Source organism: Pieris rapae, chromosome 24 (assembly GCF_905147795.1).
Source record: "Pieris rapae chromosome 24, ilPieRapa1.1, whole genome shotgun sequence".
Classification (NCBI taxonomy): domain Eukaryota; kingdom Metazoa; phylum Arthropoda; class Insecta; order Lepidoptera; family Pieridae; genus Pieris; species Pieris rapae.
The window spans coordinates 3,782,285-3,800,063 of record NC_059532.1 but is presented as its reverse complement, the minus strand read 5'-3'; the positions used below and the strand labels follow the sequence as shown (position 1 = coordinate 3,800,063).

At 32.6% G+C, this 17,779-nt stretch overlaps 2 protein-coding genes across 7 annotated transcripts in view; one reads left to right on the top strand and one right to left on the bottom strand.

Moving 5' to 3' along the window:
• LOC110996191 (protein hu-li tai shao) overlaps nt 1–2,841 on the top strand; it is a 65,621-nt gene extending 62,780 nt beyond the window's left edge. For all 5 annotated transcript variants that reach the window (XM_022263758.2, XM_045633707.1, XM_022263770.2 and 2 more), the window contains 3 exons: nt 76–143; nt 525–667; nt 899–2,841. In XM_022263758.2, coding sequence (XP_022119450.2) covers nt 76–143; nt 525–665 — 209 coding nt within the window. In that variant the 3' untranslated portion in view covers nt 666–667; nt 899–2,841. The remainder of the gene's footprint in view (nt 1–75; nt 144–524; nt 668–898) is intronic.
• A 3,630-nt stretch (nt 2,842–6,471) lies between these two features.
• On the bottom strand, nt 6,472–17,414 carry LOC110996055 (zinc finger protein 91). Of its 2 annotated transcripts, none has more exons than XM_022263548.2 (11): nt 17,131–17,414; nt 16,276–17,008; nt 15,516–15,645; nt 14,739–14,806; nt 14,057–14,414; nt 12,383–12,627; nt 10,805–10,856; nt 10,164–10,290; nt 9,624–9,791; nt 8,775–8,986; nt 6,472–8,094 (listed from the first exon to the last, which is right to left on the bottom strand). In XM_022263548.2, exons 2-11 carry the CDS (start codon nt 17,000–17,002, stop codon nt 7,584–7,586), a joined length of 2,598 nt encoding a protein of 865 aa, XP_022119240.2. In that variant the 5' UTR covers nt 17,003–17,008; nt 17,131–17,414; the 3' UTR covers nt 6,472–7,583. The 2 variants fall into 2 exon arrangements, with proteins under 2 accessions (XP_022119240.2, XP_022119250.2); XM_022263558.2 differs by having other exon boundaries at nt 17,302–17,414.
• Between the last annotated feature and the right edge of the window lie 365 nt (nt 17,415–17,779).

The following is a 17,779-nucleotide window of genomic DNA, read 5'->3' as shown; positions in this document are numbered from 1 at the left end:
CACGTATTTGAATTTGTAGATAAGTTGGATCGATTTTAAGTCGAGGGTAGTTGTAAAACAATTTAAAAATTTCAGGTGAACACACTCTGAACGGAGATCATTCGGACGCGCATCAAAGCACCTTTTCCCACAGCAGTAAAGAGGTATGTCTTAATACTACTTTGATACCCTCCAAATGACAAAATATTAACAAACGTCTCAATACTAAAAACTTCCATACAAAAAGTTTGTGAGGCATGCTGGTACTCTGTAAATTCCAGTAGTATGATTTTAATTATTTAAGATCAACGCCATCTGTAGGAATTATATAGAAGCAAGTTGCCAAAAACTGCACCTAGTAGAGATAACTAAAAAATATTGATGATTGTACTATTTAATGTATTATTATGTATGTTTGGGTTGCCTGAAGGAAAATGTTTTTAGCAGTAAGACCACCCATTTACTTTACGTATCTTCTTTTATTTAATTTTATTATTCTCTTGGTTTGTGTTATTGTGATGTAAAGTGTTATTATATTTTTTTAGGGTTCTCCATCCAAGGAAATTTCCACCGAGGACTCGCCTAAAAAGGACAAAAAGAAGAAGAAGGGCTTGAGAACCCCTTCCTTCCTCAAGAAGAAGAAAGAAAAGAAGAAGGAGAAGTCTAGCACGCCGCAACCAGCTTAGAGGTAAATATGTATTCTTGTTAGCTCGTTCGTTGGCTAAGAATGACCAATTTTGCGTTGAGAAAGAATTAAGTGTTCTTAAGATCTAATCTCTTAAGTTAGTTTTGTTTCTTGAGCAGTCAATATTTGTGCTCTAAAATAATTAAATGTATTGTTAAAATCACAAACGATATTGTTTGGGAATGGAAGAGTTTTAATAACTATATTGTATTAATTAACGGATTTTGTTCACAGATAATATTGACAAACTACACTGCCATCTCGCTTTCAGAATACGTGTAATGTTAAGAGTTTAATTTTATCGCTTGGTTTACCCACCTATGGCGGGCCGGTTAAAAGATAAAACAACCAGTAAACAATTCGTAACTAGATCTAGGTCCGTATTAAGTAGGTCAAAACCTTAATCTAGTTTCAAGAGCTAGATACTTCACTTACGAAAATGGATCTTTGATATTTAATATACATGCTAGTGTTCATGGCAGTTACATTCCCTGTGTAATGTTAAAAATGGGTAATAATAACGCTAGATGGCGCTGTGGGGTTTTAAAACGCGCTATCGTTGCATTGCATAAATAAAATGTCGAGTGGAAATGATATGATTTTAGTCAGTTTCGAACGACACGATCGCTAAGATGCACGCTTTAGCTTACTAAAGACTCAATAATATATGTTCGCTGAGTTAACATTGATAATTAGAACTGTTTTATTTTTCTTGTTGCAAATTGGATAGGTATTGGTTGTTTTATTTCTTAATTTTAGGCTCTGGGCATCGCTTGCTTATTCAGAACTAAATCACTGTGGTTAGAAACAGGCCGCTAAAAAGTCGGCGTGATAGACCTTGTCTGCTTTTTGTATCTACCCACTTAAATAAAATATTTTTAAATAAACTGACTAATGAAATTATATAACTAATTGTGTTATTGCACGAACAATTGTATTGTCTTTATAAACATTTAGTTCTGAATAAGTCATATAAAAGCTAAAACGCAGAATTTTGCATAAAATTAATTTTTCGTATGGCAATAAATTGAAACTTGCCAAGCCCAATGTTGATATTTTAGATTTTGTTTTAATAATTTTATTTGTGTCCGCGAGTTTTGTTCGATTGAATACTCAATGAAATTATTGCGTTGATTTGAATGAAATTTTTAAATTTGTTGGTGTTCAAAACAAGCGGACGGTGCATTGCATATTTTTTATATTAGCATGTAATGCTTAAATGTTGGGATTCGCCCTACGCCATTCGTGCTTTTTAAATGTGCACGCATACATTCCGCAAAATGGCGGACGTGTATTGTGTTGCCATTACAAATTTAATATAATATATAGCACTATGAATGTACATTTAAGAATTTATCGGCTAGCCTACTTTGGTAGATTTTTAAATTATTTTACGCCCTGATTTATTCAACATGGCGGCGGTTCTAAATGTCACTTCACAGAATTGTTGACTAGCAACACTGACGTCAAAGCCGCCATGTTGGAGTAATCATTAAGTACAGTTTGTTACTTTTACGATAATTTTACAAGAAATTATATTTTTTTCTATTATTTTTTTTCTGGGTTTTATCAATTTGACATTACCTAGAAATAAGTCTAGCGTTGTTAAAATGACAAGTTGATTTTTATTAAAGCGTTGTAGTAGGACGGACTTTGGGCCATAGATTTAATTATTAACACCAGTGTTGCCATTAAATATTTTCCCATGTTTTAGATATTTTTACACTTTTTTTGCTACTTTATAGTATGGTTTTAGTATTTTGTTAAACGCCACCTGGTGTTAAAGTTAAATATGGTTCAATATTCTGTATTTACAAAATATTATTAAGGCATTCGGCTTTATAAGTGGAATACTTAGTTTGCCTCTATCTATAAATAATTCAGTTGTGTCGTTGACCTATCAAAAATGGTGCAATACAATTTGATCAAATTCGACCTGTGTATTAGCCGTAATGATCAACTTTTAAGATTTTTTTGAAGATTTACCTGTGGGCTTATTTTTTCTACTTAACTATAAATTAGTGAAATTTAGGGCCGATATTAAACCAACATGATTGGTCAATAATATTCTTAATTATCCACTTATAAAACTGAATTATTCTGTACTCTTTAAAATTATGACACTGGCATTCTATGCAATTTTGTGTATTTGTATTGAAATAAATTATTAGTTTTAATGTGACTTTTATTCCGTTTATTTTCAGTTTTCATTTAATCGATGTTGAATTGATTTTTATTATTAATTACAACTATAAACAAGTACTGTTTTTCGGAGAAATCTCTGAACAAACGTACACGAAAAAGACTGTTTTTAGAAGTATACCTAATCAGATGTTATTAAAATACAGTTCAAACAATTAAATAAGTTAAAAATATAATTTCAGTTAATTCTTATATACCTAATAACTAACCTTCAAATGTAATAATTAAAATATATTATTAAAAGGTGTCCCTTTTGGCACGGTTCCGAAAATATTGGCAGCGTTCGCCCTTCAAACTGTATAAAAAATTTACTTTAGTAAAAAAAAAAACCTTTGAAAATTGTCTCTTACAGGAATGATGCTTATGTGAGACACAGTATATTCTCCCTCTCGCTCTAACACGTATTGGCCATTTAATATAGGTGATATAACGTCATCGTGTGTTAGGTTTATTTTCGTTACGGAGTTTCTTGATTCTGTCGCCGCGCTCAAAGCGCGCTATCATCCACGTAGGCATAATAATAAATCTGATTCAATTAGATTCACGTTTAAGTATGCACTTGGGGTGTCACATTTCAAAACAACCTCCGGTGCATGGTCTGGACACCATCGCACAGAATCTTACATGATACGAGGCACGGTAGTTCCCTCACCTCCGACATCTAAACTTAGATACCTAAAAATTATATAGAAAATATTAAAAATTCTTAAATAACGATCTCTGTCGCTCCATTCCGCTGTCTGGTATCTCTGGTTTAAGCTTTTGACAGCGACATATTGGCGATAATAAAAAAAGAAATATATAGTCACCTATATAGAGAAGTCTGTCAGCAGATATTGGTTTTTGTATAAATTAATTGTATTTGAAATGTATACTCCCAGATAATATTTATGTATCAGGATGGAGTATATTACTAACTTTTGCAGAAATAAGGTACCTACTTTTTCTCAATCTGATCAAGTAATGGTAGAAAATCAATTACGCCCGTTAACATTACAGCGGTTCCTCCATATAGGTACAAGTGGTTTTTTTTTAAATAATATTTAAGTATTCCTACAGCTAATCATTAAACACTATTCAAACAATTAAATTACACATAAAAGCCAAAACGGAATACACATTAAAACAGAAACGTAAAGCACAGTTCTAAGATTGATTGATATATGTTTAATATGAAGGAACAAACAAAGCCATTATTAGTAAAAGATACCTGAGTTTTTTAAATATTTTTTAAAGATTTTTTTAGTCACATTATATCGTTTTGCTGGTAATTTATGTTGTTATCTGTAGGTATGCGATACATAACCGAGTTTCGTAAATAGTTGGTCTTAGAACGAGGAATTTCGAATAATTGGGTTTGCTGTTTTGAGATACAAACAGCCAAGCCAGCGATACTTTAGTCTGAGATGAGAACAAGATTTTACAGTGAATTGCTACTATACACTAACAGTTAACAGTTTTGTAAATGAACAAAACATCACATTAACCATGGGTGCAAAGTAGTGTCTATTGAAGTAATTCATAATTTTCTTATTCAAAAACATTATGACAACATTACGCTTAGCATATAAGTATCTGATATGTTTAGTAATAAATTGTGTTGGATACCTTCGGAGGTGTTAATGTGAACTATACACTTGCTTATTTAAAATATAACTTATAATTTAGAATTATACACGTAATTTTACCATTTATATTACGTAAAAAAAACCTTTTTATAATCTTTTGCCTTCTACGTTTGTAGCAAAAATGGCACAAACACTAAAAGAAACTAAAATCTAATTGGAATAAATTATTTTTACTCATTAAACATCAATAGAATGTATGTATTTATTAATAATCATTATAATAATAATTTTTCGTTCGTCTCTAGGGAATACAACTCCATATGCTATCAAAGACGAATAAAAAGCCTCCATCCTGTACCAAGAAACCAGTGAAACCGAAAAGCCAGCGAAGTTTTAAAGGCACGCACTGTTGTGTTTGTTGCTGCGCGTGCGTCGAATTCTTACTCCAATGTTATAAAGGATTAACTTGTGACAGAGATGCACAAATTGGAAAAGCACTCTGTAATCTATTGATTCACTTTTTGGTCGTTTTAAGTGATTATTTTCGTTTTCTACGTAAATTGTGTTGCTGTATTGTCGATGATATTCATAAATAATAAATAATTTGATATTTTTTTTATTGAAGTCACCTGAAAATTTGATTGGCTCTCTTTAATCAATAATTTAATTATCCGTTACAAGAGTTTGAATTAATTGTATGTTATTACGATAAAAAATTAATGTAGCGGAAATCAGAGATAAACTTGTTGATTGATCAAAATATAAACAAAAGGCTAAGTTTAATTTTTCTTTCTGTCTAAAATAAATTTCAAGGTAAATCTTATACCAAGACACTATTCTTAAATAGAATATTTTACTACATAGTTAAGTAAAATTAGGATTCTCGGGTATGCATAATAATCATTCACCTCGTTCACAATACCAAATAGACATTAGACCTAAAAGATTTAGGACAGGAAGCAGATTTAGTGTTTACTACATATTGAGTAGAGCACAAAGAAACATTAATTTAATATTACCAATTAAAATCAGCGAAGCAAAATGTAACTGAAGAGAACTTTATAGATAATTTAAAATTATGAAATAGAGTCTAAATTCCATGGAACGATGCAACGACGAACTCTCTAGTGTCGAATTCTTTGGGTTTAGCTTGTCTTCGATACAAAGATAAACTCGATATAGCAGTACACCAACTCTTAATAATGACACCAATTGAATAATAAAGTACTTTTTAAGTTAAAATCCGTAAAAACTGCGTAGTTCGGTACGGTATTTGTCGCTTTATTATCCTCGTCTGCAATCGACTCTTGGCATCACGCATACGAACCTTCTTATAAATTCGTTCTATCATGCTAGTTTATCACGTGTAGGCTGCTGTTTATCATGACTAGTAGAAGTTATCTATATCCATTTAACGATAACTCTCTGTAACGCCATAAAATTCTCACTCCCTCCGTTATATAGAGTTGAGAATGTATTTATCCTAATACATCTATATCTATATTTCCAAAACTTATATGAATATTGAAGTTTTATTTTGATGGGAAAAAGACGTTTAACAGTAGTTAAAATAAAATATAACATTATGAACCCTCATATGCTTGCATTGTTAGATTTTGGTTTGTCCACCGTTGGACATAGGCCTCCTCTATCTTGTTCCAGTCGCGTCTGTCTTATATAGGTGCGGCCAATACGCGTTAGAGCGAGACAGACTATATAGGCGTGTTAGTATTTGTCTTTAATGTCTATCGTTTGTTGTAATTTTGTATATAGTTTTAATTTAAAATTTGTATTTTTTAAAGCTCTCTTAATAAGCGATCAAGATTCGCAAGTGGAAATGCCATACACACCGAAGAGATTTCAATTATATCCCCACGCAGGCGCTTGATTGGAACCCGCAAGGAGAATCCCAAGTAAACCTGCCTTCGTACAGTTTCAGATGATATAAAGCCAGTCATGGAGTGAAATACGAGGCTCAACATCGAACGCGATGGAAACTCAATAAACTGTTAAATAGCAAAGAAAATAAAACACAGATTAAAAACTTAATATTTTATTCGCTTTATACAAATATCAACAAAGTGAAGAAATCTAAAAATAATTATTGCTATCAATTACTGTCTTAAACTACTCACACAGTACTCATTCGACTTACGTATACCCGTCATAATAATAGGCCATAGAGCACACCCGAATGTCAAAGTCAATTTTGACATGCGGGTATCACTCACAGAATGTCATTTGACAGTTTGACACCAAAAATACATTATTTCTTATTTAAATTAAACACAGGTCAAAATTTAATCAACGGATTTTATTTTTTTACAGAACAGGGATGCTGGCATTGAGTGCCCATGGGCGGTACCACTTAACATCGGGTGAGCTTCATGCCTGTTCTGTAAAAAAACCTATAATTCTTTTTCAAACTCGGTGTTCATGACGGCCATTCGTAAGTGTAATGATGTAATACCGCCACCCTAACCTAATACCCGCAATTTACATAATTTAAAATAAAATTTACATTTTTTATCTGTTAAAACATTGTATAAATTTTATTATGTTCTTTTAATTTATAATTTTCAATTCCATTGTGAGTTTCTATAAAAAAATCGTACTAAAAAATTACCTAAGTGAGTGGTATAGTATGTCACAAATTTCAATCTAGGACCTGTCAATCTTTATACTCTAAGTCTGACATAGTCTGTGTGGAATGACAACCATATACAAGCCATGTTTGTAAACTGGCACAGGGCCGTTCAAGTATTATGTAAGCAGATTAACTGAAATTTATTCCACCCCCCTGAGCTCTGTGCTCTCCAGCAAAAGTAAACAGAGCTTTCAATAATTGTTTGTATGAATCCTTGAAATTGCATTTCCTTTTCAAGCATATACAATCTGTAGGTGTGTAGAAAAGTAAATATTTACTGTTGACGTAATCACCAAATAAGAAATTGAAAGAACCGACCCCCCCCCCCCCAAATAGTGCTTACGTAATACTTAAACGGATCCTCCATCATTATAATCCGACAGTAATTTGATATAAAATGAAAAAAGTATGTAAAATTTTGTGAGTAAAAATTACGTTGAATAAATTTCCCGCTGTAAGCAACTCAAATCCTAAGTCACACTCACTCAAGCAAAGCTTAATTTTACGTCCTAAGCCCCAATCTAACCAGCTGAGCACCATGTATAGTCCTCACATGAACCCTTAAATAACTGGGCCTCGTAAAAAACTTACAACAAATATGACATTGGTATTTCTTTAAGCCCGTATGAGTCTCCAAATGCCTCTTCAGTTTCCCCCTGGTGATGAAGCCCTTCCCGCACTGCTGGCAAATGAACGGTTTCTCCTTTGTGTGGGTAAAGCTATGCAATTTCAAATAATAGTGCAATTTAAAACCTTTATTACAAACTTCACAAATATATTTCTTCTCTTCCTCTTTGTCGATGTTCTCTATGGCGATCTTGGATCCGTGGGATTTGAGGTGCTCCTCTAGGTAATAGAAGTGCTGGAACACCTCGCCGCATATGTTGCACACGCGGCTTCGCTCGTCCGACGGTATGACGTCCGTCAAGTTGTGGGTCTCGCCCTTGCGGGGAATCCTACGCGCGTTTTGTAACACCATAGCCAGGATTTCGTTGCGATTTTCCTCTTGTATCCTATAATTGATTAAACTCTGTCACATAAGCAGTTGACCGTTTGAAATTCCCGGGCTATTTGATAAGATACTTTGTGATATATACATATATATAATAAACCTAAACACAGAATTTTCATTCCGTAGAAATCTGACATTTCATACCTGTTGATACTAAAAACGTTCTCCATTTGAAGGCAATAAAAATTAGAATCCTACGTATTTTTTATTTTTACCTATCAAAAGGTAAATCATTATATTTACCTACTCAAGTTAACCTAATATAAACTATTAAATATTTCAATATCACGAACAATATATCACATTAACTTTAATAACATTTTTTTATTTATTTAGCTGGCATCACTGCCTACTAATACTCGGTTTAGCAAACGTTTAAAAAAAGTATTACTTGTGCGTTTTTTACAGTTTCTGATTCATTAACAAATAAAATGTATGTATATGTTGAAATTGAAAAATGTTCCCGGCCAAAACGAATTGCCATCTCTGACATGTCACAAAATGATAGCTGTCAGAATTCTACGGAATTAAAAATCTGAATATAGCATGCTAGAAAGTTAGTATCCTAAGATAAATAGATTTTGCTTTAATTAAAGGTCTAGTAAATAATATATGTATGTGAGAATCTACCACTATTAATTCAAATATATATATTTTTTATACTACAATAACAATACTCACACTCCCTCCCTTTGATGCGTGGACAAATGCATTTGTACATGATACTTTGTATTAAACATATGCGCACAGACAGGACACTCATATTTCAACATATATTTATCCACACTATGGCTTATTATATGCCTTTGCAGTTTGCATTGTGCGTTAAAAGATTTCGTACAAATATCGCATATGAATTCTCGTTCGGGTTTGTGATTTTTCCTGTGATAAAGCTGAAATTAAAACATTATTACTCTCGACTGTACGCACAGGTGCACGTTCCATTTAACGTCCCGTACGTTAAATTGTACGTACAGATAATGCGAATATACGTAAGCAGTATGGGATAATAGATATAAGGATAAGCAAAGACCAAAGGGAATGCTTAAGTGGTTTGGGCATGAAAGTTTTTTACCAACTGAAGGCTCAACTGATGTTGTACATGCCCATGGACACTCAATGCCTTGCCAGAGGGCGAGTACGTTGCCGGACTTTTAAAAATAGGTATGGAAATACTTGGATGAATGAGGTCGAAGATTTTGCACCAAATCCAGGACGTAAGAAGGGACAGGTCAAAAGTGCCCATAAACGAGCATGCTGAATGTCATGAAAGCTGATGAAGCGAGAGGAAGCGAAGGCGTTAAACCTTTTTGTGTTTACGCTATGTTGAAAAGAGACAGATGAAACTAACCGAGTTTACCTTCTTCGTCTTTTTCTGATACATTACGCTATGTTGAAGACTGAAGAAACTAAATCAGTTTAACTTTTGCATCCCTTTCTTATTAACTGTATTCACGGTATGATGAAAAGAGATGAGACGAGTGACTCAATCCTGATCAAAAATATAAGAATACTTTTAGTCTTACTCACCATACTCTCTCTCTTTTTATACAACTTATCACATATAGTACATTGGTAGGGCTTTGGTCCTGTATGGCTTCCTTCATGAACCTTCAGATTCTCTTCATCCTCAACTTCTAGAAGACAGTAGTGGCATCTATATTTAATTTCTTCGCCTTCATGGGATTTTTTATGGATCTGAAATTATTATTATCAATATAAAATTTAACGTATATCGAATATCATCAAAATCGGTTCATTCGTTTTTGAGATATTTTGTTCGACATGTATTTGAAGTAGTTTTTTTTAAATTACCTTCCTGCTGCTACCTACCGAAAGGGCTCAACCGAATTGTATGAAAATTTGCATGCTTGATAGGAATTTTGTCAACCCCCTAAGTAATATGTCCTATTTAACCTTTAAAATCTTATGTACTACCAATTTTTTTTTAAATATATATAGGCAAGCGATGTCACGCCCGAAAAAGACGGTCATGGACATCCATTTTGGAGAGCGTTGCCGGCTTTTACATACCGAATAAGTAATTTTATATGGTAATCATGTACATACCTGTAATGTATGAAGATGCAAAAATCGTTTGTGACAATATTCACAGGCGTGAGGCCTCTTCCGATATTTCTTCGACTTGTCGTTGACTTTCTTCGATAATTTTTTTACAGCCTTTTTCACTTTCTCCCTGAAATAAATTCACATTTACTTCCATAGCAGATAGAACCTCCGTCTTTTTAAGTCGGTACAGTAGATTCGAAGGTAAATTACCAATATTTCACATCCCACTATGCACCAACGGACTTTCTCTTTTTTTTATAGAACAGGGGGCAAACGGGCAGGAGGCTCATCTGATGTTAAGTGATACCGCAGCCCATGGACACTCTCAATGCCAGAGGGCTCGCGTGTGCGTTGCCGGCCTTTTAAGAATTGGTACGCTCTTTTCTTGAAGGACCCTAAGTCGAATTGGTTCGGAAATACTTCAGTGGGCAGCTGGTTCCACAAAGTGATGGTGCGCGGCAAAAACTTCGCCTTGAAAAATGCGCAGTTTCCTATCTATGTGCATATTACACTAGCTCATTAAGTAAAGAACATCGTGAGGACACCTGTGCCTGATTGATTGTTTACTTTCACTGTTTATGGAAGTGGGAGAAGTGTCTAGTCTACACACGATCAAAGAAAAGAATCAAATCAATACTCACTTATCCTCATCATCCATTTCATTTTTCGCATCATTTTCCGATTTGAGTTCATCTGAAAAGTTGGTTACAAAGTTTAAAACTCCTGATTGTTCATAATCAATCAATAACCTTTTTAGATCTGGGCCTCAGATTTATGTATGTCTCATAATCTAATAGGCAAGTAGGTGATCAGCCTCCTGTGCCTCACGCCGTCGACTTTTTGAGTCTAGGGCAAACCCCCACGATGTTTCCTTCACCGTTCGAGCGAATGATACATGCACACAGACAGAAAGAATCTGGTGCACAGCCAGGATCGAAAGCCACTGGGGCAACAAGGCTTAATAGATTTTAAACGACGAAGAGCAGCACGGAAAAAGAAAATGGGTGCATGAAGCATGGCAATAAAGAGTGACGCAACGAGAATTTATCACGCTGTACAAAGAATTAGTTAAAGATGAATGAAAATATTGTAAATTGACAGAGAGAAGATAATATTCTTCTGCAGAAACTATACTGCTGGTAAATGTTATTTTTATTGTTTGTGATGAAAAGGGACGTAATTATCACTCACCGTTAAACTACTTTTAATGTGGAGCATGGCACTTAATAAAACGGATACATTGACAAACATCTGTTAAGACTTAGATGTTCTGTCTCATATTGAAATTGAAAAATGTGCCCGGCCAAAAAGTTTTGCAATCTTTGACATGTCAAAAAAATGACAGCTGTCAGAATTCTACGGAAATAATGTCGAAAATCAGTGACCCGACACTGATTTCCTATACTCTGATTTAATTACAGTATTGGCGTGTGAATAAGAATCAACAATAAATAAACTAAATGGAAATGGGCGTGGAACACGGATAGGGAAACAGAGACGTGGAGCAAAAAACATCTAAACTGGAAACCACTTAGATGGAGGATAGACCAAATAAAAGAAACAGCAGGTAATACATGGGAGAGAGTGGCAAGAGAGAGTTCATGTAGTTTAATCTATGTTAGTATAATTTCTCTTTCCTTTACTTAATTGTATGTGTACCTAAATTTATATACTTTTTTAAAGCTTTTTTTTATAATATAAGCTAGATAAAAACCTAATATACATAAATATTAATTATGAAAGAAAATAATACATTATAATAGAATAAAGGATAAAGCAAAAGGCGGAACGTGTAGTAATTGTAAGGAATGTAGAAAGAAGGTGCGACCCAGCTGTTTTTTGTCTTAGCTTTTTTTAATAAGAACCTCCCACACATCCATCCCATATATTAAAAAAAATGTGAGCTGTCACGGGACGCCTGGCAGATGTGAAACATCGACATTATTTTGTAAAAATAATATGCAGAAAAGAACAGATTGTGATAGGAACTAAATATGTCATAATGATCAAATAAAATATTACGATATTTTTCCAGATAACGATGTCCATTTGTTGAATAAACATTATTTTCATTAAATATTTTAAATGTGATATTTACTACTGCATTTAGACTGTATATCATATAGTGTGGCGACGCGTCGCCACGGCATGCGTCGCCACGCCAGAAATCGGTTTTACGTGCGGCTATAATGTTTCACATGAAAAACAAAATGTCCTACCTTTCAACGATTCCGGATGTGTCAGAACATGTCTGTGCATTTTGCTGGCCGTTATAAATCCCATATCACATATATAGCACTTGAACGGACGCTCGCCCGTGTGAGTGCGCATGTGCACTCGCATGTACGACGCCGTACTAAGACTTTTGTCGCACACGGGACACTTGACGCCGTTAGTCGTTACTTCTAACGGCTCCTCAGGCTTCAACCATGTGTTTGATGGGAAATAATCTTCGTCTGAATCGCTGTAATTCGATAGGCTAATTAAATAAATAACAAATACTTGTCAATGTTTCCCAGGGACAACCCTGGGGCCACAGATTTATGAATCGGTTTCATGATTATTTTTCTAACAGGCAAGTGATATATCTTAATATATATAAATCTCGTGTCACAATGTCCTAAACCACTTAACCGATTATAATAAAATTCGCACACCATGTGCAGTTCGATCCAACTTGAGAGATAGGATAGTTTAAATCTCAAATTATAGTAGCAATTTTATTTTATTGCAAATTATTTGTTTATTATTTGATACAATTCTAAATGATGGCGCTGTGTTAAAAGTACCAACGTTTCACAAAAGTTCTCCTACCGTTTCCCTTGATTAATTTACTACTATGTAATATAACAAAAACCTTAGCCACAGCAACGCTTGGCCGAGTCTGCTAGTATATATATAAGTTTAAGGATTTGAATCTAAACTACATATTCTAGTTAATATATTCTTGAAGCCTTGTTGTATGTACAAAAATTTTTTTTAAAACAAATGAACATCAGAGTAATATTTTAAAAAGAACTAATCTAAACGTTCGACCAACCAGGCTCCAGAAGATAAACCACTCCTTATATGGAAATTGTATTCGTTTTCAACAAATTCCCAAGCGAAATTAGAGAATTATCACTAAATAAATCTCTCGATAAACGTTAATTAATAAATAAACCTTTTTATAATGTGACGATTGTTTAAATGATTCTAATCCTTGGGATTGATTTGCATTTCAAACAATTTGTATAATTAAAAACAGTGACTGAGTTTCTTGCCAGTTTTTTATGCCCGCTCTACGCCCTTGAATTGCGAACTAATAGTAAATATATATTTGGGGTTAATTTCAATATTTGAAGGTATACTTCTTTTGGCGCTATGGAGAAAAATAATGAGAGTGAATTTTTACGATGCGCGCGCACACCAACACCTAAATTCGACATCTTAAAGTTAGGTCTAGGTGGCATGGAAATCGATAACTATGTTCAAGTTGTATATTCTAGTATTTTTATATTTAAAACACTTGTTTCGTAACAGTACAATTAAACAGTGTGAATAAATAAATATTATTTTGGTGTTTTTAAATCGATTTCATATATGACGGTGATATTATTTAGTAATATTTTTTTTTAATAAAATCTTTTTGATTAATTTTCTTCGTTAATCGTTAATTTTTATCGTTCATCACTATACTGCATTTTAACTATTTTTTTCCATACAACAAAGAAGTATAACTTCTAAGGCGTGTACATAAGTACATACACTCCTTTTTTCGTTGATAAGTGTACTTGTTTACCTATATGAAAAAAGTTATTTTCACTTAGACTTTGATAAGTACACACCGTCGACTTTTTGGGTTGGGACTTTAGTTTTAAGCGCTTAGTGTAGTAAAAAATATTATTACTTACTCGTTATTGACACTTGCGTCGTCTCTATCATTATCATTAGCCTCATTATCATTCACATCATTATTTATATCATAATTAATTCCATTATCATTAACCGCATTATCATAATTATAATCAACATCCTCAATTTCTTCTTTAATTTCAACATCATCCATAGGCACTTTAACAACTTCTATTTCTAAATTCTTATCTTCTACTTCTGGTTTACTCTCTTTAACATCTTCTTTCTCGTTTTCTATTGTCGGACTTGGCCATTCGTTAGACCATAAATCATCTTTCGTCTTAGCTTTCTCCATTTCTTGCTTTTCCCGTAGTTGTTCCTCCAATTCTTTTAAGTATGGTAATATTGCATTGAAGTCTGAAAATTATATATGTCAATCTTTAATCCTTATAACTACGTCATAGCATCGATTAATAATAATAATCCAGTGTTGCTATAACACCATACGGGTTTTGGCTTCAGATAACACCCGTTTCTTTCATCATTTAGACAAAAAGACCATTCTGTATGACAAATATCAAAATGCAGATACAGTGCCATAAACTTTTCTTTGCCTTTGCCTTTGCTTTTCTTTTTGTCGTAGTGTTGTGGTAACGTAGGGCGATATGAAATAACGCCTTTAGTTAATAGTTATTCACTTTAAAATTTAAATCTAATTTTCAATATTGAATTTTAACATACCATATGGTTCACCTTCTAATTTGTCATCAGCATGTATTTTATCAAAATGTCGCGTTAGGATTTCAAATCTGAAATATATTTCAAACTAAAACTTACATTATATATAACTGTTTATATGTATATATTATATCTTAATATATATAAATCTCCCATCACGATGTTTTTCCGCGATGGACTACTTAACCGATTTTAAATTAATTTGGCACACCGTGATCAATCTGGTCCAACTTAAGAGATAGGATAGCTTAGATATTTCATTATATTCGCAATTTTATTTTATTGTAAATATTGGTTAATTATTTGATACAAGTTGATGAGAAGATTGCAGCGCCATCTGTTAGACTTGTTAAAAGTACCAACGTTTCTCATAAGCTATCTACCTTTCACATCAGTTCTCCTACAGTTTCCGTTGAATAGCTTACTACTATGCAATATAACAAAAACAGCCACAGCAATGCTTGACCGAGTCTGCTAGTATATTATATATATACCTTATAACAATTATATTTTAACCTAGCTTTATAACAAATCTCACTAGTTATTCCATATGTAAAATATTTTATAAATGGCGCCAAATGGGTAACGTGGGCACTGCTACAGATAACTTGATACGCCATAAACTAAAGAAATATGCAAATTAAAACATAAGATCTTTATTAGTCAACAAAGTCTAGTAATGTATTTAAGGGCTTTAACGTGGTTCAGAGACAGCTGTTTCTGACCTAAAATGAAAAAAAATAAGGACAACGGAAGTTGGAAAGTTGGATAAATACATACCTGTAGAACTTTCTATAACAAATTCTGCACTGATATTGGACAGATAAATGAAATCTTTTATTATGTCGTCCAAGCTTGCTAGCCGTTATAAAGGATTGCCCACATTGTTCACAGGTGTATGGCTTTTCATCTATAAATTATAACAATAATTATTTACATTCATATAGATATATATATAGACATAACATATATCTATATGAATGACATAGACAGTAAAAACTAAAATCACATCAGTATTAAGGTTGATAAATAATAATAAAATCTTAAAATCACCACTTCACCAATTGATTCGATGATTTACAAAACAATTTATTAATTATCCGTTTGCTGGTAGGCACTGAATGTTAAATAAGTATGGGTTCAATGTAATAGACTTAAATTATTCTTATTAATTTTCATAGTACTTATACATAAATTTCGAAGCAAAATGCTACAGAAATACTTGTTTTTATGTCCCTTTAATACTTGATCCTAATAACATAATGAGTTAATCACTGTTAATGATATCAATGGTATTGTGACTGTGACAACTAATATTATACTTTTAAAGCATTTTTTCAGCACTACAATAAAATTGTTTAGTATTAATTGCAGCAAACATACAAACAAATAAATAATAATTATTGTTCACAGTACAGTTACTGCAATTGTAGACTCTAACCTATAGCATGTATATGTTGGTTAGCAGTCTAGGCATACTGTAATAGTAACTATCGACTTGATTCTTCAAATATAACATAAATATAAATTTTTGTCTTACCTGTATGTGATCTAACATGTAACTTCAAATAATAACTTAATATAAACTGTTTCTGACAGGCAAAACACTTGTAAATCTTTTCTAAATTTGTGGATTCTGTTGCATTTTCTTGGGTTTTTAGTTCTTCCTGATTACTTTTGTTTTTCACATCATTGTTGTTCAAACCAAATTCTGTTGCTTTCTCGTTACCAATATAACCATCTTCAGGTTTAATATCAATATCAGACACTGCCTCTTTTTTCATTTTCTTTAATTTTTTCTGCTCCTTTTTTAATCTCTTCTTTTTCAATGCATTCTTCACTCTTAAATCATAACTTGTTGTTCTGCCTTTGTGTGTTGCAACATGTACATCTAATTCTCTAAGTGCTGGGAAACTTATATTACAAACAGCACAACCATAGAATGGATATCCTTCTTGAGTAATTTTTTGAGAAATAAAACTCTTTTTCTCTTTTTTAACTTTGCCATTGGTTTTTAAAAATGGTTTTATATCAAAGTTTACACTTGGATCTGGTTGTTTCTCACTTTGTATGTGAGCTGTGGGAGTTGTATTTACATAGTTGGTGTTATCAGAAGTACTGCTTGGGGGTAATGTGTAAAATTCTTCTGGTTTAACAGCAAATTGATATGTTGGGTTGATTGTGTTTGGAAACTGACCATAGTGGTATTGAGATAGGTAAGAAAAGGCTCCCAACGGGTCCACATCAGAAACTGCTGGTTCCACCATTTTAATCTGAAATAATTTTGTAATTATAGAAGAAACTTAACTTATACTGCTTAAATTATGCTTTTCATTTAAGTTGTTTACAAAACAAGTTAACTTTAGAATATACAAATTTTAGGACTTTGACTTACGAAGAATGTAGGGAAAAATGTTAATCAGTACGTTGTATGTTAAAAAACACGACATAATTCATCAGACGTCAAAAAGAAATGTTTTTTAGAGTTTTAAATAAAAAACACTAAAGCCCGGACTAGAGTACAACTAGTTAACAATTGTACATTTTGTACGAAGTATTTAGTTACCTAAATAAATTTATGATACAATAATGTAAGGATTTGAAAATATTTTATATACAAAAGAATAATTAAGTTGATATTGCTTTTAGATTCCACACTTTATTTTTGATCACAATCAACATTCATATGTCATAACTCATAAGTTAATTGTCAATGTGTATTTCAAGCTGTTATGTGAAAAACACATGACAATAAACATGTTAAAATCAAGACTATACTTTTGCATATTATGATATTTAATCTGTGATCAACAGAATGAATGATCTCTTCCATCGTCCCCATAAAACGAATTATGAAAACTAATTAGGTCAAAAAATTGCCAAAACGATTACCAATAAACAATTTTTTTTATTTAACTGTCTAACCGCAATTTTTTAGGTATATTGCGGTTTCCGTATATATATGTATGTATATGTATATAGTTATTATATATATATATATATATATATATATATATATATATATATATATATATATATATATA

What these genes read in the sequence shown, in the direction of transcription:
- LOC110996055 (XM_022263548.2), bottom strand. Translation starts at nt 17,002, where the DNA reads ATGGTGGAACCAGCAGTTTCTGATGTGGACCCGTTGGGAGCCTTTTCT. An exon ending in ACATGTTAGATCACATACAG is followed by an intron (nt 15,646 to 16,275) that starts GTAAGACAAAAA and finishes TATAATTTATAG; the next exon opens with ATGAAAAGCCATACACCTGT. An exon ending in ATTAGAAGGTGAACCATATG is followed by an intron (nt 14,415 to 14,738) that starts GTATGTTAAAAT and finishes TATAATTTTCAG; the next exon opens with ACTTCAATGCAATATTACCA.